Raw genomic sequence first — 27,303 nt, 5'->3', positions numbered from 1 at the left:
GGTCAGTGACGCAGTAAGCGTTAGGAATGCGATGGAAATGAATAGTGCATAGGTTTTATTTTTTGTATTGATGATACTTAAGATATAGTATTCATTGTGTTTGCTCTGAGGTCTGTCAACCTGGGTTTGAATCCCAGATTCGTTACATAACTGTCTATACAAGTCCCTTCTCTAGGCCTCAATATCCTCGGCTTTAAAATCGATAATAACATCCAACTTTAAAAATCCATATCATGGGTTTGTTAGGGTTAAACAAGGTTATTTCAATAAAGGGCCTGAGATAAAGTAAGCATTCAATAAATTATTATACTGCTAATAAAAAAGCTGAAAGTTTACTAATTTTTTTTTAAGCCAAGTTGAAATGTTCCCCTGGCAAAGAGTAGGTATTCAAAAGAACTTTCCAGCAAAACAGCTGCATTGAAAGCTGTTAAAAATTTAGCCAAGTTAAAATTGACACCGCATTTACTCAGCCAGTACCACGAAATGTATCATATGATGGGCCTTGTGTTGGGCCCAAAACAGTATTATCTGGTGTGTAACATTCAAATGCAGTTCTGAGCAAGCAATAGCTTGTATAGGTGTGGAGCCCGGGAGAGAAATTTGAGGTGGAGATAAAAATTTGGAGATCACTGGCATGAAGATGGGACTTAAGTCATCTCAGTAGATGCAGAAAGAGCATTTGATAACATTTAACACCCATTCATAATAAAAACTCATAGCAAACAGGAATAGAATACAGATTCCTCAAACTTAAAGATTATCTATAGAAACCAAAAGCAATCATGTTCAATGGTGAAATATTGAAAAATTTCCCTTTGAGATTAGGAGCAATACCAGAATCACTTCTATTCAAGATTGTACTGGAAATTATGGCTAGAATAATATGGCTAACTCCAGCTGACTGAAAACTGATAAGTGAAAGAAAAAATTTTTAAACTTTTGGAAGACAAACTATCGTATGACCTTGGGCAGGAAAGGATTTCTTAAGGCACAAAAAACAGAAATTCTAAAGGGAAAAGCTGATATATTTGGCTTCATTAAATGAAAAACTTCTCTTTACCAAAAGTACCCACAAATAAAATGACAGACCACTTACTAGGGGAATACATATCTAATATGCTTCCCAACAAGGAATTAGTATCCAAAATATTAAAAAAAAATTCTACATGTCAATAAAAGAAAATATAAACACAATAGAAAAATGGGCAATAAAGATAAGTAAATGTTTATCAGAAGAGGAAATAAACAAATGGTAAACAAATATGAAAAATACCTGTATCAGAGTTCTTCTGAGAAACAGATTATATATAAAATTTATATTAATGTGTATTTATACTATATACATACATAGAGAAATTGATTGATTGATTGTGAGGGCTGGCTAGTCTAAAATCTGTGAGGTATACCAGCAGGCTAGAAACTCAGGCAGGTGTTGATGCTACAGTCTTGAGGTAGGATTTCTTCTCCAGAATACCTCAGTTTTTCTCTTAAGCTCTTCACTGATTAGATGGGGCCCACCTGCATTATCCAAGGTGATCTCCTTCACTTAGAGTAAACCGATTGTAGATATTAACCATATCTATAAAATACCTTTGCAGCAACACGTAGATTATTTAATAACTGGATTCTGTAGCCAAGTTCACACACAAAACTAACCATCACAATGCCCTGCCTTATTAATCAAGGGAATGCAAATCAAGAGCACAAGGAGGTATGATTTTATATCCACTAAATTGACAAAATTTAAGTGTCTGATAAGACCAAGCATTGTAAGGACTCTCATATACCATCGATAGGAATGTAAGCTGTAACAATCTTTCTGGTAAAGAAGCTGGCACTTTCTTCTAAAGACGATCATTTGCATGTGTATAGCCCAGGAATTTCCCGCTTTCAGAAACTTTTGCACATGAACACCAGGAGATATGTAAAATTTACAAGAAGGTGACAGTAGTTTAATAGCAAACAGTAGCAAAATAGCAACAACCTGGAAACAAATCAAATATTCATTGATAGAAAAATAGAAATGTAAACCATACTAAAATCACAGAATGGAATATTAAACCGCAGTGAATAAATAAACAGTAGCCATGTGGATCATGAGTGAATTTTAGAAACAATATTGAGTATAAAAAGCAAGGCAAAGAAGATTAAAAATAGCATAATACCATTTTTATAACGCTCAGAAACAAACCAAAACAACGTATTGTTTGGGGATACAAACCTGCCTGAGGACTCCAGCTGTGGGGGATGGGCTAGTGCAGGAAGGCATAGTTGGATGGAACAGTGTTGCCAATGTCCTAGTCTTTAAGTTTGGTGTTGAGCTCCTGGGTGCTTATTTCATTATTATGCCTCATAATGTATGTTACAGATAATCCTTTTGTATTATCAAGTCACTTAAAATTTTAAAAGAACATAAATAAAAATATTTTTTTCATTCCAAAAAAGTGGAATTTAAAAGCAAAGTGCTTTAATCTATGAAAGGCCTTTTTAGAACATAAGTCTGCAAAGGGCTTAGAAGACAATGTGATTCAAGTTTAAAACTAAGGCTGGGTTTCATTCAGCAAGAAGTCCACACCAGCTAGAACAATGGTTGTTTGACTTTTGGGGGGTTATTAACAGACTGTTCTGAGTTGAAAGCTATTAAACCTCTCCCCAGAAAACATTTCATATGTGGAAAACTTTTCATTTAATTTCCCGGGAGTGATGGTGAATCGGGTCTGGAAATAGGTTACTAAAGCTATCTAACAATTACCAATTTCGATGAGCTCATCTTACTGTAAGAAATGTGTAACTGATATTGCTAGTCAGAGGACAAAGTATCTGCATCAAAGGTGGAACTTCGTTCCTTAAAGTTAGCTTGTGAGTTAATAGAAGTGTCATAAAACTAGATTAGAACAGGGAGACATAATTTTAGTCCTTTCGGTTTTGTGTGGTGTGGAGCACAGTAGAATTTTGGCAAATGTTTCTTAGGACTCTCTTTCAGGTTTTAAGTTTTTAATTTGGCCAACTTGCCGAGGCTCAAGTTGAGGGGTGACCCACTTTTGCCTGGGTCAAGGCAACCAGGGCATGGAGAAAAATAATTGTTTTTTTCTTTGCAGGAAGCTTTGTAAAGTTTCCCAGTTGGCAAAATCTGTATTCCACGTCTGATACATAGGAAATCTATGATTAGAAATATGGGTGTTTTAGAAATAAAATTTCCAACTTGCAAAATGCATCTTTGAAAACTTAGGTGGTTCTGTTAGCTAAATGAGTAATATAGCATGTCAATTGTTTACGGAGACTTGATCAAGTGAAGAGCAGTATCATGTTTTCTTTATCTGGCATTTGACAGCTATTAACTAGTGAAATGAGAGATTAAAGTTTGTGCAACTAAAAGCACACACTGGATCCTTTCAAACAAAACTGTGTCACCTTCTATATAAAGTATAATATTAAATTAGCTGATTGGCAAAATGTATATGGTATGCTGCTGAGAGAGTTATGTTTACTTAATGAGCAATACACTGTCTGTTGTTTAAGTTCAAGAAAATATTGAAGCTTACAAGACAAAAAATTACCATAACAGTAATATATGAACTAATCTGTATGTTGATCATATTACTATGGAATTCATCAAACAATATATATATTTTTTTAATTAATTAATTAATTTATTTATTTTTGGCTGTGTTGGGTCTTCATTTCTGTGCGAGGGCTTTCTCTAGTTGCGGCAAGCGGGGGCCACTCTTCATCGCGGTGCGCGGGCCTCTCACTATCGCAGCCTCTCTTGTTGCGGAGCACAGGCTCCAGACGCGCAGGCTCAGTAGTTGTAGCTCACGGATCTGGTTGCTCCGCGGCATGTGGGATCTTCCCAGACCAGGGCTCGAACCCGTGTCCCCTGCATTGGCAGGCAGATTCTCAACCACTGCGCCACCAGGAAAGCTCCATCAAACAATATTTTACATAATTGATAAGTATGTATATTTTAAAACATTTCTAATGTTGACTTACTGATAAAGAATACTAAATTATCACCTTTACCTTTCTTATCTTTCTTATATCAAAGATGATTGTCTTTTTTTCACCCAGCACTATTTTTATACTTTGCCTATTATATCAGTCTCCCCCACTCCCTTACGTTGGATTGAAAGAGAAAATGTTTCTCAACTTGTAACTGTCCTCTTACTTATTTTCCATTTCCATATGATCACTTATTCGGACATTGTGGTGTTGGTTTTATAACTAACTGTGGTAGTATACTATTTCAGTTAATCCTGGAAGAAATAAGGCAGTATAGCATAGAGGTTAAGAGTGTTGTCCCTAGAACCAAGCCAATTGGTGAATCTACACTCAGCAAATTACTGAGTGTAAGCTTTGGCAAGTTACTTGAATTTGCTCTACTCTGGTTTCCTGATTTTTTAATGAAAGGAGTAAGTTCAGTGTTCTGGTACCTAGTAAAAACTAAATGAATGTTAACTATAAAAATAGCAGTAATAAGAATTGTTATTATATTACTGAATTAATTGGTTTAGGTTGCAAACTTAACATCCTAGCACTTATGTCTGTTTAGTGTATTCATTTGCAATATAGAACAGGTTGGCTGTACCACTCTCTAATCTGGGGTCCAAATGTTCACTTATGTGATAGTTCAATTCCTTTAAAAAATAATAACTACATCTGTTGTATATTATGAGTAAAATTTTCAAGGCTTAATATCAAGTCAATGACAAAATAAATTATATTCACTTTAATGTTTATGTGAGTGCCTAGTATAATCAAAGCAATATATATAATATACAGATAAATAAAATATAGTTCTTGCACTCACGTATTATCAGTTTAACAGAAAGGATTGGAGAAATACAGAGGAAATATACTGTGTTTTCCCAGGTGGATGGAAGTTATGATATCACAATTTAAAAGTTCAGACTGGATTAGTAATAGAAACTGAACAAACAAGAAAGCCAGTTTAAACATCTTGGGGAGCCAAGGGGAAATAAATTGGACTACATACCATACCTTGGTGGTTATTACTTGTTTTCATACCCAGGGATCTCTAAATTAGGTTTTAATTTATATTTATTTCTTCTACATGCTGGTATTACCATCTACAGGTGTAATACTTGTTAAAAACTCAGTATGTAGTACACAAGTAGAAACGTTTAATATTATTTCTGTAAGAGAGGCATAAATAAAGTATGACCATTGTTAGCATAGAGGTGGGAGAGGTGATGTTCTGTGGAAAAGAATTGGAAAAATCTTCATGGAAGAACATTTGAGCTGGGATTTCAAAGGAAGCATGTGATTCTAGATGAAGTTTGGGAGCTGTAGTGGTATGTTTACCCCATGCTAGATCAAGGTATCAGCATAATTCAGAATGAGGATTGTGCATGGTATACTCATGAGAGAATTAGTGTTCATCTGAGCAGGAATATGGGCATGTGTAGGGATATATTGGGAGATGTATTTGCAGAGGTAGGTTGGTGCCATATCTGGTGGGCCTGAATGCCTTTAATTTAAATAAGTGATGGAGATCCATGAAAGATTTTTTTACATGGGGGATGGTGATGGTAATGGTGGTCGGCTGCTATGGCTGGATCATCCACTAACTGCATTCGTGTGTTTATTGAGTTCATGTTTTGTCTCTTTCAGGAAGTTCATGATTTATTACAAGACTATGAGTTAAAGTATTGTTATGTGGACAGAAATAAGCGAACAGGTAAGATTTCTGTTCTAAGCGTCTGATTTTAATTCTGCAGGTTGTCGTTGTAGACCAAAAATCTAAGTGTCTTTTTATTCTTAAGCTAATCTCTGAAATTCTTAAGCATTAAATTATATACATGTTACTTAATTTATTTTCTGTAGGTAGTATTATTCTAAATTTTAATCACATAAATTAATATAATATTGGTGGCAGCCATTTTGGGGAGCTCATTCTACCACATGGACGCTGGTGCTGGTAAGCACCATTTGGAATCCTTCCTCTAGGTTATTAGTGCCTGACCTGGCCCGGCTGGGTCAGTGCTGGGATGCATCAGGCCAAGCAACTAACAGGATGGGGACACAGCCCCACTCACCAGCAGCCAGGCTGCCTTAAGACCCCTTGAGCCCATAGCAACCAGAGGGGCCAGGACCCAGTTCCACATGCCAGTGCATAGGCACTAGCCCTGGGACCCCCAGGGCCCTGCATCCAGAGACCACAGGACCCAGCTCCAGCCACCAGTGGGCAGGTACCAGCCCCAAGACCCCCTGGGCTCTGGCCCTGCCCACCAGCAAGCTGGCTTCAGCCTTTCAACCAGCCTCACACACCAGTGGGCAGGCACCAGCCCCAGGACATCCTGGGCTCCAGCCATATACACAGTGGGCAGACCCAAGCCCCAAGACCACCACAGCCCTGCAGCCTGCCATGGCAGGACCCAGCCCACTCACCAGCAGGCCGGCACCAGCTCTGAGACATCTTGGGCCCCTCAGCCAGCTTCCCCAGAAACCAACCCCACCTACCAGGAAATCTCACAAGCTTTAGGACACCTAGGACTCTGCAGCCAACTGTGTCGGGAACCGGCCCCACATACCAGTGGGCTAAAACCAGCTCAAGGACACCCAGGGCCCTGCAGTTGGAGATCCTGGTACCCAGCCCCACCCACCAGCAGTCGGACACCTGCTCTGGGACCCCGGACCCTGCAGCCAGAGACCCCAGGACACAACTCTGCCTACCAGTTAGCCAGCCAAGCCCCAGAACCCAGCTTTACCTCCTGGTGGGCGGGTACTAGCCCTGGGATCCCCGGGACCCCAACCCTTCCCACCAGTGGGCAGACACCAGCCTCAGGACCACCACAGCACTGCAGCCTGCCCTGTCAGAATCTAACCAACAGAACAGCAGGACAATACCAGCCCCAGGCGCCCTCAGGCCCTGGTCCTGCCCACCAGCAGGCCAACACCAGGTCTGGGACACCTTGGGCCCCTCAGCACCCAGGATCTGGCACCACCCACCAGTGGGCTGACACCAGATTTGGGACCCCCCAGGGCCCTGCAGCTGGAAAACCTGGGGCCTAGCTTTGCCTACTAGTGAGCTGGTACTAGCCCTGGGACACCCTGGGCCCCAGCCCTGCCCACCAGTAGGCCAACATCAGCTGCAAGATGCCTTGGACTCCTTAGCCAGTTGCCCCAGGATCTAGCCAGTGGGACAACACCAGCTTTGGGACACCCCATAACCCACAGAGAGCCATGTCAGGAAGCAGCCCCATCCACCAGCAGACCAAAACTAGATCAGGAACCCTGGTCCTGCGACCACCCCCTCCCAGAACTCATCTCTGCCCATGAGAGAGCCAGCTCCTCAGCTTGTGACATGGTCCCACTAACCAACTGTCAGCAACCTCCTCACAAGGCAGGGCCTGGCAACCAACTGGACCAGGTAGCCACGCCTCCCAGACTTCCCACAGTAGTCAGCCCACCACAACAGAAGGACCCATGCAGCCCACATAGGGGGCATCCCTAGAGCATATAGCTCTGGTGACCAGAAAGGAGTGCACTGCTGGCATGCATAGGATGTCTCCTACAAAAGGCCACTTCTTCAAGGCCAGGAAATGTAACCAACCTACCAGATATATAGAAAAAGAAACAGCAAATTAGGCAAAGTGAGGTGACCAAAGAGCATGTTCCAAACGAAGGAACAGATAAAATTCCAGAAGAAGTGAAGAGGAGATAGGCAATCTACCTGAGAAATAGTCAAGGTAGTGATTGTAAAGATGATCAAAGAACTCAGGAGAAGAAAGGATAAACAGAGTGAGAAGTTAGATGTTTTTAAGAAAGAGTTAGAAAGTATAAAGAAGAACCAAACAGATGAAGAATACAATAACTGAAATGAAAAATACACCAGAAGGAATCAAAAATAGATTAAATGATACAGAGGAATGAATCAGTGAGCTGGAAGACAGAATAGGAGAAAGTACTGAAGCTTAACAGAAAAAAGAATAAAAAGAAATGAGAACAGTTTAAAATACCTCAGAGACAACATCACGCATACTAACATTCGCATTTTAGGGGTCCCAGAAGGAGGAGAGAGAAAGGGGCAGAGAACATATTTGAAGACACAATAGCTGAAAAACTTCCCTAACTTGGGGAAGGAAACAAACATCCAGGTACAGGAAGCACAGACAGTCCCAAACAGGATCAACTCAAAGAGGACTACACCAAGACACTTTGTAATTAAAATGGCAAAAGTTAAAGAGAATAAAAAAAGCAGCAAGGGAAAAGCAACAAGTTACTTAGAAGGGAACCCCCATAAGGCTTTCAGCTGACTTTTCATTAGAAACTCTGAAGGCAAGAAGGGAGTGGCATGATATATTTAAAGCGGTGAAAAACCTACAACCAAGAATACTCAGTAAGGCTTTCATTCAGATTTGATGGAGAGATCGAAAGTTTTACACACAAACAAAAGCTAAAAGAGCTCAGCACCACCGAATCGGTTTTACAAGAAATGTTAAAGGGACTTCTTTAATAAAGCAAAAAAGAAAAGGCACAACTAGAAACATGAAAATTACAAAAGGAAAAAGCTCATTGGTAAAGGCAAATATACAGTAAAGATAGTAAATCAACCATGTACAAAGCTAATAGGAAGGTTAAAAGACAAAAGTAGTAAAATCATTTATATCTGAAATGTGTAGTTAAGGGACACACAAAACCAAAAGATGTAAAATATGATGTCAATAACAGTAAGTGGGGGGGAGGGGAGTAAAATGCAGGGTTTTTAAAATGCGTTTGAAATTAAGAAAACAGCAAATTAAAATAATAATAGAGAGATTTATACATAAAAACCGCATGGTAGCCACAAACCGAAATTCTGTAATAGATATACACAAAAGAAAGAGAAAGAAACCTAAACATAACACTAAAGATAGTCATCAAATCACAAGGGAAGAGAACAAAGGAAGAGAGGAACAAAAAAGTAACTACAGGGCTTCCCTGGTGGCGCAGTGGTTGAGAATCTGCCTGCCAATGCAGGGGACACGGGTTCGAGCCCTGGTCTGGGAAGATCCCACATGCCGCGGAGCAACTAGGCCCGGAAGCCACAACTACTGAGCCTGCGCATCTGGAGCCTGTGCTCCGCAACAAGAGAGGCCGCGATAGTGAGAGGCCCGCGCACCGCGATGAAGAGTGGCCCCTGCTCGCCGCAACTAGAGAAAGCCCTCGCACAGAAACGAAGACCCAACACAGCCATACATAAATAAATAAATAATTAATTAAAAAAAAAAAGTAACTACAAAAACAATCCCCAAACAATTAACAAAATGGCAATAAGTACATACCTATCAATAATTACTTTAAATGTAAATGGACTAAATGTTCCAATCAAAAGACATAGAACTTGTGAATGGATACAAAAGCAAGAACTATACATATGCTGCCTACAAGAGACTCACTTCAGTTCTAAAGACACACACAGACTTAAAGTGAGGGGATGGAAAAAGGTATTCCATGTAAATGGAAATCAAAAAACAGCTGGAGTAGCAATACTTATATCAGACAAAGTAGACTTTAAGTCAAAGACTGTAACAAGAGACAAAGAAGGACATTACATAATGATCAAGAGATCAGTCCAAGAAGAAAATATAGCAGTAATAAAGCAAATATTAACAGACATAAAGGGAGAAATTTACAGTAACACAATAGTACTAGGGGACTTTAACCCCTCACTTACATCATTGGACAGATCATCCAGACAGAAAATCAATAAGGAGACACTGGTCTTAAACAACGCTTTAGACAAAATGGACTTAATAGATATATATAGAACATTTCATCCCCAAACAGCAAAATACACATTCTTTTCAAGTACACATGGAACATGCTCCAGGACAGAGCACATGCTAGGCCAAAAATAAGTCTCAGTAAATTTAAGAAAACTGAAATCATATCAAGCATCTTTTCCAACCACAACACTATGAGACTAGAAATCAACTGCAAGCAAAAAATTGAAAAAAACATAAACACATATGTGGAGGCTAAACAAAATGCTGCCGAACAACCATTGTATCATTGAAGAAATCAAAAAAGAAATTTAAAAACTCCTGAAGACAAATGAAAACACAATGATCCAAATCTATGGGATGCAGCAAGAGCAATTCTAAGAGGAAGGTTTACTGAGATGCAAGCCTACCTCAGGGAACAAGAAAACTCTTGAACAACCTAACCTTACACCTAAGTGAACTAGAAAAAGAAGAACAAACAAAACCTAGAGGTAGCACAAGTAGAGAAATCATAAAGATCAGAACAGAAATAAATGAAATAGAGAGACTAGGAAAACAATAGAAATGATCAATGAAACTAAGAGCTGTTTCTTTGAAAAGGTAAACAAAATTGATAAACCTTTAGCCAGATTCATCGAGAAAAAGAGAGGGCCCAGATCAATAAAATCAGAAATGGCAAAGAAGTTACAACTAACACCACAGAAATAACAAAGGATCATAAGAGATTACTGTGAACAACTATATGCCAATAGAATGGACAATCCAGAAGAAATGGACAAATTCCTAGAAATACACAGTCTCCCAAGTTTGAACCAGGAAGAAATAGAAAATATGAACAGACCAATTACCAGAGCATTGAAATTGAGTCAGTAACAAAAAACTCCCAGCAAACAAAAGTTCAGCACCAGATGTGTTCACAGCACCAGATGTGTACTAAACATTTAGAGAAGAGTTAACACCTATCCTTCTCAAACTATTCTAAAAAATTGCACAGGAAGGAATACTTCTGAACTCATTCTACAAGGCCAGCATCACCCTGATAACAAAACCAAACACACCACAAAAAAAGAAAAGTACAGGACAATATCACTGATGAACATAGATGCAAAAATCCTCAACAAAATATCAGCAAACTGAAATCAATAATATGTTGAAAGGATCATACACCATGATCAAGCAGGGCTTATCCCAGGGATGCAAGGATAGTTCAATATCTGCAAATCAATCAATATGATAAACTATATTAACAAATTGAAGAATAAAAATCATGACCATCTCCATATATGCAGAAAAAGCTTTTGACAGAATTCAACATCGATTTATGATTAAAATTCTCAACAAAATAGGTACAGAGGGAACAAACCTCAAAATAATAAAGGCCATATGATAAGCCCATAGCTAACATCATACTTGATGGTGAAAAGCTGAAAACATTTCCTCTAAGAACAGGACCAAGACAAGGATGCCCACTCTCGCCACTTTTATCCAACATAGAACTGAATGTCCTAGCCACAGCAGTCATACAATAAAAAGAAATAAAAGAAATCCAAATTGGAAAGGGAGAAGTAAAAGTGTCACTGTTTGCAGGTGACACACAGTACACATAGAAAATTCTAAAGATGCCACCAAAAATTCATCAATGAATTCAGTACAGTTGCAAAATACAACATTAATATGCTGAAATATGTTGCATTTCTATACACTAACAATGAACTATCAGAAATTAAGAAAACGGTCCATTTACCATAACATCAAAAAACCAAAAACAAACAAAAAAAACAAACCTAGGAATAAATCTAAGGAGATTTACTCTGTACTCGGAAAACTCTAAGACACTGATGAAAGAAATTGAAGATGACGCAAATAGATGGAAAGATATATAGTGCTCATGAATTGGAAGAAGTGATATTGCTAAAATGACCATACTACCCAAGGCAATCTACATATCTAATGCCATCATATCAAAGTACCAATAGGATTAGTCACCGAAGTAGAACAAATAATTCTAAAATTTGTATGAAAACTCAAAAGACCCCAAATAGCCAAAGCAATCTTGAGAAAGAAGAACAGATCTGGAGGTATCATGCTCCCTGACTTCAGACTATACTACAAAGCTACAGTAATCAAAACAGTATGGTACTGGCACAAAAACATAGATCAGTGGAACAGAATAGAAAGCCCAGAAGTAAGCCCAGACATTTATGGTCAATTAATCCAAGACAAAGGAGGCAAGAATATGCAATGGGGGAAAGACAGTCTGTTCAAGAAATGATGCTGAGAAAACTGGACAGCTCTTGTAAAAGAATGAAATTAGAACATTTTCTCATACCATACACAAAACTAAACTCAAAATGGATTAAAGACCTAAATGTAAGACAGCAAACCATAAAATCCTAGCAGAAAACATAGGCAGAACACTCTTTGACATAAATTGTAGCAATATATTTTTGGATATCCCTCCTAAAGCAAAGGAAACAAAAGCAAAAATAAACAAATGGGACCTAATTAAACTTAAAAGCTTTTGCATAGAGGAGGAAACCACTGACAAAATGAAAAGACAACCTACTGAATGGGAGAAAATATTTGCAAAGGATATGACTGATAAGTGATTAATATTCAAAATATATGAACAGCTCATACAGCTCAATGTCAAAAGACCAAATAACCCAACTAAAATGGGCAGAAGACCTGAATAGACATTTTTACAAGGGAGACATACAGGTGGCCATCAAGCCCCGTGAAAAGATGCTCAACATCACTAATCATCAGAGAACTACAAATCAAACCCACAATGAAATATCACCTCACACTTGTCAGTATGACCATTATCAAAAAGAACACAAATAACAAATGTTGTCAAGAATGTGGAGAAAGGGACTCTTGTGCACTATTGATGAGAATGTAAATTGGTGCAGCAACTATGGAAAATAGTACGGAGGTTCCTCATAAAACTAAAAATAGAACTACCATATGATCAGCAACTCCACTCCATTCCCGAGTAAATATCTAAAGAAAGTGAAAACACTAATTCAAAAAGATACATGCACACCCCAATGTTCATAGCAGCTATTTACAATAGCCAAGATATAGAAGCAACCTAAGTGTCCATCAACAGATGAATGGATAAAGAAGAAGTGGTACATATATACAATGGAATACCACTCAGCCATAAAAAAAAGAATGAAATTTTGCCTTTTGCAACACATGGATAGACCTGTTTATAAACTATAAACATTTGAATCACTATGATATACACCAGAAACTAATATAATATTGTAAATCAACTATACCTCAATAAACAATTAGGCAAAAAAATGAATTTGCATTGGTTTTTTTAAATATAAGTAAATAATATAATATTACTACAGCTTTATGAATTTTTATAATGAATGTTCTAATGTTATATGTTGTAACATTTTAATGAGTGTTTTTTATATGTTAAGTATCCTTCAGTTTTAATAATATATTACTGGACTTAGTGAGTAAATTATGTGATTTGACCTTTAGTTATACAAATTGGGAAAATCGTTTAATTTTTCTGCACATTAGTTTTATATCTGTGAGATTAAAAGCCTAAACTAGATTATTTTCTTTGTGTACATATGATATGTAAAAAACCTCTCTTTGAGATGCTAAAAAAATAAGGAAATGTATGGAGGATGATATAACCATTATATATATACTGACTCCCAAATTAGCAAATGTTTTATTGAAGTGTTTTATGCTTTTAAAATGTTTTTTGTAAGGGTGGGTGAAATGGGTGAAGGAAGTCAAAGAGTACAAACTTCCAGTTATAAAATAAAGAAGTACTGGGGATGTAATATATAAGGATGGTGACTGTTTGTCACAGTTAATAATACTGTGTTGCATATTTGAAAGTTGCTGAGAGAGTAGATCTTGAAAGTTCTCATCCCAAGAAAAAAAGTTTTAACTATGTATGGTGGCAGATGTTAACTAGAATTACTGTGGTGACTATTTCACAATATATAAAAATATCAAATCATTATGGGAGACTGGACCAGCAGTCCAGTGGTTAAGACTCCATGCTTCCACTGCAGGGGGTGTGGGTTCAATCCCTGTTCGGGGAACTAAGATCCCACATGTCATGTGGCTTGGCCAACAAAAAAAAATCATTACGTTGTACACTTGAAACTAATATAATGTTATATGTCAATTATACTTCAATTTAAAAAGTTTTTTTAAGGTTTTTTTTTTGTCTTTAAAGATATTATATAGATGCTAGAGCGCTAATGTAGTACTACTGAATGAATACCTCTGATGGTATGGTCAGGAATTCTGCATTTATTTTTTCTGACTTATAAAAAAGACATTATAGTTAAAGATGAAATCAAGTTCCTACCCCCTCTCTGATTCCATTCCCTCCCTCCCTCTAATGATTGTGGTAATCATTAGAGCTGTTCACAGATTTTTTTTCTTTTTCTTCTGGTCATGAGGTAAGACAGTGCTTCCTTGTGCCTCCTTGAAGTTACCAATGGACATGTGATTTGCTTTTCGATGAATGAAGTGCAGTGGAAATGGCGTGTATCCCCTCCACGTGGAAGATTTCAGAGCTAGCATGTGATTCACTGCTCACCCCTCCACTTGCTAAAGTGATTGAGGAAGGTTGTAGACCCTCTTTAAACATAGTCCCAGAGTGACTATAATGAGCAAAGCCTCCTTCCTTTCTTCCTTCCTTCCTTCCTTCCTTTCAGCATGGGATATGCAGCATGAAAAGCAACAAGGAAAAAAAAAACCCTTTTGTTAAGCCATTGAAATTGTGGAGCTGTTTCTTGCCAAGGCATCCCATCTAATGCCTGAAATTTTACTGTATGTAAAGTTAACAGTGTTGTACTTGGTGTTTTTAAAAACTAAATGTAAATGGTATTCTACTGTAGTTTTCATTTAGCAACTTGCTTTTTTTTTTTAACCTCTATTTTATTTTTTGGATCTTTCCACATTGATACATATAGCTCTAATTCATCGATTTAAACTACTACATATTATTCTGTCCTGTCAGTTTATTACCATTGATAAATCTATTCATTACTGATAGGCATTTAGGAAGCTTTAACTTTTCCAGCATTTTAAATAATGCTGCAATGAATATGCTTTTACTTCTAGTATTCATTGCAACTGTTTCTCCACAAGTGAATTACTGGGTTTGTAGGTTATGTACAACTTCAATGTTATAAATATTGACAAAGGCTTTACAGCTGGGAATGGTGCTGTTGCTACCAGTGAGGATGATAGACAGCATAATTGGTGGTTGATTAGAAGGAGTATTCAGAAGTGTTTTGTCTCAAGAGTGGAGAAAATTGACTTTAGATTAACGATGCTAAAAATTTAAAAACAAGACCAGAAAGGATCAAGCTTGTTCCTGATAACCACAACCTAGAACAAAACTCAAGGATATTTATATGAATACAAAAAAAATCCAGTACCCAGCAAGGTAAAAATTTACAATGTCTGGTATCCAATTAAAAATTACCAGATACAGCAAAGAAGCAGGAAAATACAACCCATAATGAGGGGAAAAACCAATCAATCAAAACTGACCTGGAATTGAAGCAGATGAATTAATGAAAATGGACATTAAAACAGTTTTTATAACTGTGTTTCATATATACAAGAATTTATAGTAAAAATTGAATATATTAAATAGAGGATGGAAGATATTAAAATATACTTAACTCACACTTTTAGAGGTGAAAACTACAATGTCCAGGATGAAAAATGGGATGGGTGGATGGGATTAACTAGCAGAGTAGACATTGTAGAGGAACAGATTAGTGATTGTGAATACATGGAAACAACCAAAATGAAGCAGAGGAAAAAAAGACTATAAAACATGAACACAGTATCAGTCAACTTTGGGCCAACTTCAAGAGTCCTAATGTTGGAGTAATGGAGTCTCTGTAAGAGAGAGCAAGTAGTACAGTAAAAATATTTAAAGAATTAATGGCTGAAATTTTTCCAAATTTGATGAAAACTCTAAACCCAGAGATCCCCAAAGTTTAACCAACCTCAAGCACAAAAACACGACAAAAACTGCAATAAGGTACATTTGTAATCAAATTGTTTGCAATTAGTAATAAAGAGAAAAATCTTAAAAACAGTGCCCCCCAAAAAAGGGCATATTATTTAGATGGAAAAAGATAACGATGATGCATATTTATTGGAAACAGTGCAAATGAGAAGACCATGGGGCAACACCTTTTCTTTCTTTGCTGAAAGAAAAAAATGATCACCATAAAATTATTAAGACATTAATGAAAGGAATTGAAGACAAGTGGAAGGTATTCCATGGTCATGGGTTGGAAGAATTAATATTGTCAAAATGTCCATACTACTGAAAGCAATCTACAGATTTAGTGCAATCCCATCAAATATTCCATTGGCATTTTTCACAGAAATAGAATAATCCTTAAATTTGTATGAAACCACAAAATACCCTGAATAACCCAAGCAGTCTTGAGAAAGAAGAACAAAACTGGGGACATCACACTCCCTGATTTCAGACTGTAATATAAAGCTATAGTAATCAGTATGGTATTGGCATGAAAACAGACACATAGATCAATGGAAAAGAATAGAGAGCCCAGAAATAAACTGCCACATATATGGTCAATTAGTTTAGGACAAAGGAGTCGAGAATATACAATGGGAAAAGGATAGTCTCTTCAATATTGGTGTTGGAAAAACTGGACAGCCACAGGCAAAGGAATGAAATTGCACCACTATCTTACACCATATACAAAAATAAACCCAGAATGGATTAAAGACTTGAATGTAAGACCTGAAATCATAAAACTCCTAGAAGAAAACATAGGCAGTAATCTTCTTCATATCAGTCTTGGTGATGATTTTTTGGATTTGACACTAAAGCAAAGGCGACAAAAGTAAAAATATACAGGTGGGACTCCATCAAACTAAAAAGCTTCTGCACAGCAAAGAAAACCATTAAAATGAAAAGGTAACCTACTTAATTGGAGAAAATATTTGCAAATCATATATCTGATAAGAGGCTAATATCCATAATATATAAAGAACTCATACAACTCAATAGCAAAAGAACAAACAATCAGATTAAAAACCTGGCAGAGGATCTGAATAGACATTTTTCCAGATTAGGCATATAGATGGCCAACAGATACATGGAGAGGTGTTCAGTATCACTAATCATCAGGGAAATGCAAATCAAAACCACAATTATATATCACCTCACACCTGTTAGAATAGCTATTATCAAGACAACAAGAACTTAGTGCTGGAGAGGATGTGGAGAAAAGGAAACTCTTGTGCATTGTTTGTGGGAATGGAAATTGGTGCAACCACTGGAAAACAGTATGGAGATCCCTCAGAAAATTAAAAATGGAACTGCCATTTGTCCAGCAATTCCACTTTGGGCTATTAACCTGAAGAAAACGAAAACAGTAACTCAAAAAGATATATGCACCCGCATGCTCATTGCAGTATTATTTACCATAGTCAAGACATGGAAACAACCTAAGTGATTACTGATGGATGAATAGATAAGGAAGATGTGGTGTATATAGACAATGGAATATTATTAGCCTTAAAAAAGAATGAAATCTTGCCATTTGTGACAAGATGAATGGGCCTTGAGAGTATTATGCTAAGTGAAATAAGTCAGACAGAGAAAGACAAATACTGTAGGACCTCACTTATAGGTGAAATCTAAAAAAACCAAAAAACAAAAAACACGAGCTCACAGATACAGAGAACAATTGGTGGTTGCCAGAGGCTAGGGATAGGGGTTGGCGAAATGGGTGAAGGGAGTCATAAGGTATAAATTTCCATATAAAATAATTAAGTCATGGGGATGTAATGTATAGCATGGTTACTATAGTTTGTTTGTTTGTTTGATTTGACCATACCGGGTCTTAGTTGCGGCACACAGGATCTTCACTGCCGCATGTGGGATCTTTAGTTGCGGCATGCGGGCTCTTAGTTCCGGCATGCAGGCTCTTAGTTGCAGCATGCGGGCTCTTAGTTACGGCATGCATGTGGGATCTAGTTCCCTGACCAGGGATCAAACCTGGTCCCCCTGCATTGGGAGCACAGAGTCTTATCCACTGAACCACCAGGGAAGTTCCCAGCGTGGTTGCTATAGTTAATAATACTATAGTGCGTATTTGAAAGTTGTGAAGAAAGTAGATCTTAAAAGTTCTTATCCGCCCCCCCCCCAACAAATTTTTGTAACTATGTATGGTGATGGATGTTAACTAGAATTATTGCGGTGATTATTTCACAGTATATACAAATATTGGATTATTAATTGTACGCCTGAAACTAATATAATGTTATGTATCATTTATACCTCAAAAAATCCCACAGAGTTATTTACCCACCAAAAATATCCTTTAAAAATGAGCGTGAAGAAAGATGTTTTTCAATCATATAAAAGCTGAAAGAATTCATCACCATCAGACCTGCATTATAAGAAGTATTTAAAGAAGTCCTTTAATAAAGCATGGAGAAAATGATGCTGGATGGGAATCTGGATCTACACAAAAAAATGAAGAATACCAGATGTTGTCTTTATGTGTGTAAAGACTGTGTTATTAATATTCAGATCTCTTTAAAAGATAATTGTTTTAAGTGAAAATAATAACACTATATTGTAGAGGTTATAACACATGTAGGAATAAAATGCATGGCAACAATACAAAGGTTGGGAGGGGAGGAATGGAAGTATACTGTTGTAAAGTTTTTAGATTATACACAAAGAGACCAGTATCACTTCATGGTAACTGTTAAGTTAAAGATGTATACTACAAAGCCAAAATCACCCACTAGAATAATACAACGAAGAAACTCAGTAATTGTGTTAAATGACATTGCCTTGGATTTCAGGAGCTATGGTGGTGTTTGAAGAAACATAATAATAAATAGATTAATAAAGGATGGCTACAGTTATAAACTGTGACCTTAAAACCAGAGCTCTCTCTTATAGATAAGAAGAAATAATTGTATTAAAATAGGATACATTAGGGAAAAAAGGTTTTTTTGCATGATTGCCATCAAATTTGTCCCAATAATAAATTAACTAGTGGAGCAAGCAATGGCAAAAGGATAAATAAAATTGTGACTTGTGAAAGGATTGGGACCAATCGTCGAATATTAAAATTTTGATAGGAAAATGGAAACAGAACTAATCTCCAAATCCCTTATAGCCTTTTCTCTGTAGAGTGACATCTTTCACTTCCACAGAGTCAATGTGAGAAAATTGGACTTTTTTTTTTTTAGAGAATTTATCGCCTTGAAAAGAAATGGAAGAAGCTATAGAAGAGAATCAATGACCTCTTTTTCCTACTGCCTGGACTTTTAAATTTGCTTCATTATGTTATCTAAATTCTACCATCAAATGTCTTATTTGGGTTGAGCAAGTGCAGATACCTAAGGGAAGGAAAATAAGAAGTTGTCAGTTTTAAAATGTACTAGTTAATCTATGCATGTATACATTCATCCATTCAGTTGACACTTACAGATCCTCTACTGTGTGCCTGACGCTATGGTAGCTGATGGAGATATATTCATTAGCAATTTAGGGAGCTCACAGTTGATAGGATAGCAGGCATCGAAACAAATAGATTATAATAAAGTGTGATGTGTTCAATAATCCACTCAATGTTCAAAATACAGAGGTATAATAAAACAAGTGTTAACTAACTGGAAGAGAACATCAGGGAATGCTTCCTGGAGATCCTGGTGCATTAACCCTTGCGCTGGATTTGAAAGCCAACTAAAAGGTTTGAGTGGCTGAAGATATTGGGAGAGATCTCGTAGGCAGGGGAATTACATGTGTAACATATAGATGCTTGAAACAAGTTGCTGTCTAGGGAGCTACAAACAACTCAGTGTCGTTGGAGAATAAAGAAATGTGGTGGGGAAGGGAAGTATGGCAGTTAATGAGGCTGGCGTCAGATCAAAAGGGCCTGGTAGGCAACCTGGGTAAACTTACATATTCTAATTCTTTGTTGGTGGGTTCGTTTGAATTTTTTACACACTCAAACGTATCTTTCACACAGGCTTTTATTTCTCTCCTCTTAACCCTTGGGTCTTTTACTTCTTGCATTTGTCCTACTGCACTGGCAAAGACCTTCATTCCATGTTAATAAAACTAGTGAGACAAGAACCCTTACCTTATTCCCTGTCTCAAAGTAAATGGTTTTGGCTTTCACCGTTAATTTTGATGTAGGTTCCATATAGACATTCTTTAATAGACAAAGGATGTTTCCTTCTTTTCCACTGATTGCCAAGAATTTTTATCCTGCATGGACTTTGAATTTTATCAGATATCTTTTCTTGCATCTACTAAGATACTCTGTGATTTTTCTTTTCTGTGCTGGTAACGTGGCAACTTATATCAATTGCTATTTTATTTATTCATTTATTTATTTTTACATCGTTGTTGGAATGTGGTTGCTTTGCAGTGTTGTGTTGGTTTCTGCTGTGTGACAGGGTGAATCGGCTGTGTGTGCGCACGTGTCCCCATATACCCTTGATTGCTATTTTAAAATAAAACTAATTTTGCATTCCTGAAATAAACCAAACTTGATCATGGTAAAAAAAAAAAAAAGTGGCCTGGTAGGACATGATAACTGCGCTGAGGCTTGGCTTTTTCAGTGATACCAAATGATTGCATTTTAGGCAGTAAACAGACACAATTAAACTTTTGTTTTTGAGAGATCGCTTTATTGTCATTGTGGAAAAAGAAGAAAAGCTAGAAGAATGAAGAAAAGAGGATGGATTCAAGACCTATTTGGAGGGTAGAATTTGAGGATTCCTTTTATGTGGGAGTTAAAGGAGATAGCGTCTAGGGTGACTCCCAGGTTTCTGATTTGTGAGTTGTGATCCTAGCAACTGAAATAGAGAATAAAGGAAGCCGAACAATGTTGGGATTTTAGGGGAATGACAGGGAGAGGATGAAGATCGTGAGTTATGTTTGGTCATGTGTGAATCAGTACGTGGATATATGTGGAACTGAGGACTAGAAACATAGATTTAAGAGTTAACAGGGTATAGGAGGCTTTCTGTGAGCCCCCAGACTAGCCATTTTGCTCTGTTTAATTGCTTCCATAGCCCTCATACTTCCTCTTTGATAACATTACACTTGTAACTCTCTGTCAAATCTCTGTCATGCTCTATTGGATTGTGAGGTCCTTGTTGAAAGGGATCTTATTTGTTTTGTTCACCAACTCCTTTCCAGTGCCCAACACAGTACCTGGTACATGAGACTGAATAAATGGGCATGGACATGAGTGCCCAGGGGAAGAGGGCATAGAGAAGAGAGGTTGATGGCTCAGGGCTGCTGGGTACAGTCATATGGCTGTCACTGTGTGTGACTCTGCCAAGAAGCAACCTTAAGGATTACCACCTTACATACATGTATACAATGGAATAGTACTCAGCCATAAAAAGGAACGAAACTGGGTCATTTGTAGAGACGTGGATGGACCTAGAGACTGTCATACAGAGTGAAGTAAGTCAGAAAGAGAAAAACAAGTGTCGTATATTAACGCATATATGTGGAATCTAGAAAAATGGTACAGATGAACCAGTTTGCAGGGCAGAAATAGAGACACAGATGTAGAGAACAAATGTATGGACACCAAGGGGGGAAAGTGGGGGGGGGTAAGGTGGGATGAATTGGGAGATTGGGATTGACATATATACACTAATATGTATAAAATAGATAACTAATAAGAACCTGCTGTATAACACAGGGAACTCCACTTCACTGTACAGTAGAAACTAACACAACATTGTAAAACAACTATACCCCAATAAAAAATTAAAAAAAAGATTACCACCTTACAGGTGTGAGTGGTGTGAGTGGTGTGAGTGGAGAAAAATCTAGCAAAGGAAATGGAAGAAGGAGCGCTTGGACAGGTACGAAGAAAATCAGGAAGGACTTTATCAAGGAAGTTAAGGAAGGGAATGGTTAACAGTTTCAAATACCCAGAGAATTCAAATCAAATGTGAACTGATGAGCTTATGAGCTGGTATAGGAACATAACCAGTATCTACAAATTGTTGTTGGCTTGTTTGCTGATTTTAGCAAAATATCATTACACGGTATTCTGTGTCAGCATAAGGGAAGGAAGGCATAAAATCAAAATAACTCAAGTTCTTTAAAAGGGGTTATTGGAAACCAAGAGATATTCTCTCAATAAGTGCAGCAAAGCCATTTTTCCCCCCTAGTGTTGGAAGAGTTAGCTATTCCTTTGTAAGTAGTTTCCTTGTATGTGGAGATCATGTTACATGAAAAATGAGTTTCTTTAAATGTTAAAGTGTGGTGAGATGCTCAGGCTGAGAGCTGTGTGGGCACTAAGACCAGCTCAGGGAAGAGCAGATTAAGTGAAATGACGGGCAGGATTGTCCACACTGTTTAAATTCTTCGTTCTCTCTTGCTTTGTACATATTTGCCGTGTTGTTATCATTGAATTTGGGTAAGTTAGATGTTCGTATGGAGCAGCTCCACTGTGTGTCCCAGAGAGGGAGAGAAGAGGGAGAGGTAGGAAGGTTGAGAGAGCAGTGTGTTTGTAGTTTGTGGTTTGCCCTGTGTTGTTTCTTTTATTTGGGGTTTTAAATTTTTCTTATAATATTGCTCAAAAATCTTATCAGATGCGCATGTCCGTGTGATATTTCATTGATTTAGAACTTTATATTTGTATCATGTTTTAGATTTTGCAAATTGTCATGTGTATTTGTTGCTTAATGCTGGAACAACTTCATTAGGTAGACAGGACAGATTTTTTAATTTTTGGGGGGTTTGTTTTACCAAAGATTCAAAGTTAAGCTACTTGTCAATATCATAATAATCCTGTGATCTTCTCATACCATATTGTTCATCCAAAAAGCATACCAAATTGTGTGTGTGTGTGTTGTTCCAATGTAACTAATTTTATTTTAAGGAAACATATACATGAATTGGAGAATTGGCTTCCTCTGGGCATTTTGGTGTCTTTTTGCTATGCCTTTGTTTTTTAGGTTCTTGTTATCAAATAGGGTCTTTTAGAACTCTCTGAGAAGAAACGAAAGTTCATAAAATTTTGCATCACGTGTTAACTGAGGAAAAATACCAAGTCTGTATGTAGTTTGAAAAGATTACCACCCCCACCCCCCCCAGAATATTGTGGTGTCTTAGAGTGGAGCTCCTAATATAATTTGTATACTTTTTGAGTTACTGGTCATGAAATTAGTTAAGTGAGGGTGTCAGCATTTAAAAATAATGAAATAGAATAGAAAATATCAGACTGCATTGCACATGATAGGAGTATTACCTCCTGATACTTTTGTTTTGGAAATATATGTATGTATGTATGTACTGAGGCACAGGTATAAAATGTATTTCCTTACCGTGGGTCGTGGTCAGAAAAGCTTGAAAACACTGGCTCAGAAAACTCTCGTTCATTTTATCTTCTTCCAGCTTTTGTTACCTTATTGAATGGAGAACAAGCCCAGAATGCAATTCAGATGTTTCATCAATATTCATTTCGAGGAAAAGACTTAATAGTCCAGCTCCAGCCAACAGATGCTTTGCTATGTATTACCAACTTGCCCGCTTCTTTTACGTTAGAAGAGTTTGAAGAACTTGTTCGTGCTTACGGAAATGTCGAGAGATGCTTTCTGGTCTACAGTGAAGTTACTGGCCATTCCAAAGGCTATGGATTTGTGGAATACATGAAAAAGGACTTTGCTGCAAAGGCTAGATTGGAGCTATTGGGTAAACAGTTGGGAGCATCAGCTCTCTTTGCACAGTGGATGGATGTTAATCTCTTGGCCACAGAGCTCATTCATTCTAAGTGCCTTTGTATAGATAAACTCCCTAGTGACTACAGGGATTCAGAGGAGCTGCTGCAGTTTTTTTCCAGTATCCATAAGCCTGTGTTTTGCCAGGTATGTATTTTTAAGGCATCATTTGAAATATTTTGAAATATCTGCGTATATATCTGCATGCACTCACGTATTTATTATACCTATGTAAATATCACAATGGATAATCTAATTCTAATTGAGTCTGTAATGAACACTTTAATATGATGGTAAATTTTATTCTTGTTTATTTATTTTTGTATTTTTTTTGAAGTTTTGAATTTATATTTTTATATAGCAGGTTCTTATTAGTTATCCATTTTATACATATTAGTGTATATATGTCAATCCCAATCTCCCAATTCATATGATGGTAAATTTTAAGTCAATCCCTTTTGTTGATGGGCCAAACTATATTGTCTTTATATAATTAAGTATGTCTTAGCAAACCCATCACTTAACACATCCACCTCATTCCGTCCATTCTTGAACCATTCATGCATTGACCCCTTTATCCACCCACATTTTGTTTATCACCTTCTCAGTGACAGACACTATATTGCTAAATGTCAGAAATACAGAGATAGAAAGATACTCTCTTAATACCGCACAAGTTTGTGAAAGAGACTGACAAGTAAGTAAATAATTGTAAATCCTGTATGAAGAGTGATACGATGGAAAATAGAAAAGTGTTATGAGGTGTAAAAAGAATGCATTATTCTATATTAATGGGGTCATGGTAAGTGAGACATTTAGAGAAGATCCTGAAAACTGACAACACTGGTAAGAATTTTCAAGCACTTTGAGTAAAATTAAATATATTCTACTAAATAGGCAAAAATATATACTGTATATGACTGAGAGGTTATCTAGTCTAGCTTTCCATCTGGTAAAAAAAAAAAAAGTTACAATAATTGTGAGTGATCATTTAGCTTCTGTTAAAATATTTCAAAATAATGGAAAATTCACTAGATCACAAGTCAGGCCATTATGTATTTAAATGGCTCTCATACTGAATGGAAATATTCTTCTTTAAAACTGCTGACGCTATGGAATTAAAATGATTTTGTCTTTTGAAAGACTTAAAATGATAGTGTAATTTATTTGGCATGAAGGTTATAATGAACCAGGAATAATAAAAATATTTTAGAAGTTTTCAAAAGGTTAATAAAGGCACTTTACAATGCCTTTATCAGTAGATCTGTTACACTCAGGCTCTCTCGCTTGGTAGGTTGACATAGACTCTATGGAAGACACAGTCTTCTTACCTCGTGGTCAGAAGGGACCAGAGGGACTAACGGCTTTTACAAATCTGATTTTAAGATTTGGTTTGGTTAAAAGGAATGAGGTTGGAGGAGAAATGTTTGGAAGAGGTAGATATTTTTCCTTTCTTCCATGTGAATGGAAGAAGTTTTATGGAGGAAAAAAATATTTGAGGACAGTTTTAAAAGGAAGGAAGAATGTGAAGAAAAAATAGAAATTTGGTCTACTACACAAAAAGCTTCAAAAATAAGAAAAGAAACTAAAAAGGACTGAAAAATGATTTAATGGTAGTATCAATTTATGGGATGCCAAATTCAAATAGAAGTATTGCAGATGTGTCTTCTCAAAGACATACCAAGCTGAATGTTTTCACATTTATCACTTTATAGCATCAGTGTGTTTAAGATGATTCAGACATGTTCAACACTTAGAAGCTTTTCAGTGTCTTATTTTGTTCTTACTTTTGCTCTTTGTACCAGTCTTTACAGATCCAGGACTTTAGTATCTTCTTTTACACTCTTAACAGGTGGGTGACTGGAAATAAATTGAGTTCTGCATTGCAGGAGTTTATTTAGGGCACATTCAGAAAAAGGTTGTGTCCTGCATATGGTATTTTAAACAGACCTGGGGCACAGTTTTCCTAAATAAGGTTGGCTTTGGTATATTTGACCAAATTCCTGGGATCTGCCTAAAATATTGAAATAAACTTTGAATATGGTTCCTTCTACCTTTCTACTCTTGATAATGCAAATGTTATTTTACATAGATATATATTATCCAGTAATTGTTCAGCATGTTTCATCGTCTGCGTATCTGGTGAATTTATTTTAAAGAAAGTTTTAATTATTGTGTTCCATATTTTTCTATAAATTATCAGTTATATATATATCTTAATATATAGGGACTATTATCATTTGAACATTGACTTTTAAAATAAATCAGAGAATCAAAGAAGTAAAAAGAAACCTGACAGAATCTTACTTTTCCCATCTTCTAGAAGGACTGCATCTACCCAACTAGTAAACTTTTATTTTCAGAAGGAAAGAATACATTATTTTCACCAGTATCGTGCTCTGAGACATTTGTCCTTGTATTTGTAGATGATATACTTGTAAATAAGTATTTCTAGCTAAATATTAGAATTCCCTTTTTAATAAATGTATCACATCAGCTTGCACAGGATGAAGGTAGTTATGTTGGTGGCTTTGCGGTGGTTGAATATAGCACTGCAGAGCACGCTGAAGAGGTTCAACAAGCAGCTGATGGTATGACCATCAACGGAAGCAAAGTTCAAGTTTCCTTCTGTGCCCCGGGAGCACCAGGGCGAAGTACATTAGCGGCATTGATAGCAGCTCAACGTGTGGTAAGTTTGTTCTTTTTGTAGGATATAAAAAAATTCAAGTAGTATTTTAATCTATCCAAACTAGTCAGTCATTGATTGGACCTTCATTATATTCTTATGTAAAGATACCCTTCTTTTTTTTTTTTGACTGGCTAAATGGTACCTCTGCCAAATCAAGCCAGGAGTCAATACAAAAGAAGGAACTGTTTCATAACATGTATTCATCTCAAGAAAAAATTTTGAGGAACTTTCATTTATTCAGTAAATGTTTGAGTTTCTGTTCTGTAAGTTTTGAGTGCAAGGTGCCCCCTTTTTCAGTGTTCATAAGTATCCATAGTAGAAGTAGTGGGAGGTGGCACCTCATTTTTGCACACATGGCACAGTTGCTGAGTTTCCAATTCTGAATACATCTAGTCACCCACTTTTGCAGGTGGCACACTCTGTCCTCTTGGAGAAAAAGAAACAACTAGGTGGCTTGGTGACCTTACAAATGTCTGGCATTTGTTTATAGCTGATCCCCCAGCAAAACTAGCTATCTCTCATCAGCCACTCTTCCATTTTCTACAGTGACTCTCTCAAATCTTCACTCTTTTCCTGTCTTTGTCTTTCTTTCTATCCGATGATCGTGGCTCCTACTTTATAAAAATATAAAGGCCATGTGCTGGACTCATTCATTCAACTTTTCTCACATTCCCCCAGCAAAAGTGCCCCCATTTTTCCTTTTAAATAGCATTCATTCCTTAAATACTTTTTGGGTACCCTCTGCATGCTAGGTATGTTAGAGATGTTTAGGATTCATCAGTGAACAAAACAAAGATCCCTGTTCTCTCGGAGGGAGGGCTGTGCTTCCTCCTGCCAAAGCAGGGACTCATGCCCATAGCCCCTATCCTCAAGGATCTTCATCCTCACCTTTCTACTTATTTTCACTTGTTCACTAGCTCTATCCCATCTGCTTATAAATACACTCAAATCTTTTCCTTTAAAAATCCTCTCTAAATACAAGCCTTTGTAATACTTTTTTTCCCTCACAGCTGGAGCTTCTTGAACAATTAGGTCCCACTAGTCACCTTTTCTTCTTTTCTCATTTCCCTCTCAGCCCAATGCAATATAGCTTCTGCCGCCACTATTCAA

General features: G+C 37.0%; 1 protein-coding gene across 6 annotated transcripts in view; it reads left to right on the top strand.

The window, feature by feature from the left end:
• RAVER2 (ribonucleoprotein, PTB binding 2) overlaps positions 1–27,303 on the top strand; it is a 144,593-nt gene that overhangs the window by 47,006 nt on the left and 70,284 nt on the right. For all 6 annotated transcript variants that reach the window (XM_082357260.1, XM_082357256.1, XM_082357258.1 and 3 more), the window contains 3 exons: positions 5,632–5,698; positions 23,182–23,651; positions 26,002–26,193. In XM_082357260.1, the coding sequence (XP_082213386.1) occupies positions 5,632–5,698; positions 23,182–23,651; positions 26,002–26,193 (729 nt within the window). The remainder of the gene's footprint in view (positions 1–5,631; positions 5,699–23,181; positions 23,652–26,001; positions 26,194–27,303) is intronic.

The sequence above is a fragment of the Balaenoptera borealis genome (genome assembly GCF_965194805.1).
Source record: "Balaenoptera borealis genome assembly, chromosome: 1".
In the NCBI taxonomy this organism is placed as follows: Eukaryota; Metazoa; Chordata; class Mammalia; order Artiodactyla; family Balaenopteridae; genus Balaenoptera; species Balaenoptera borealis.
This window is presented reverse-complemented; position numbering and strand designations above follow the sequence as displayed.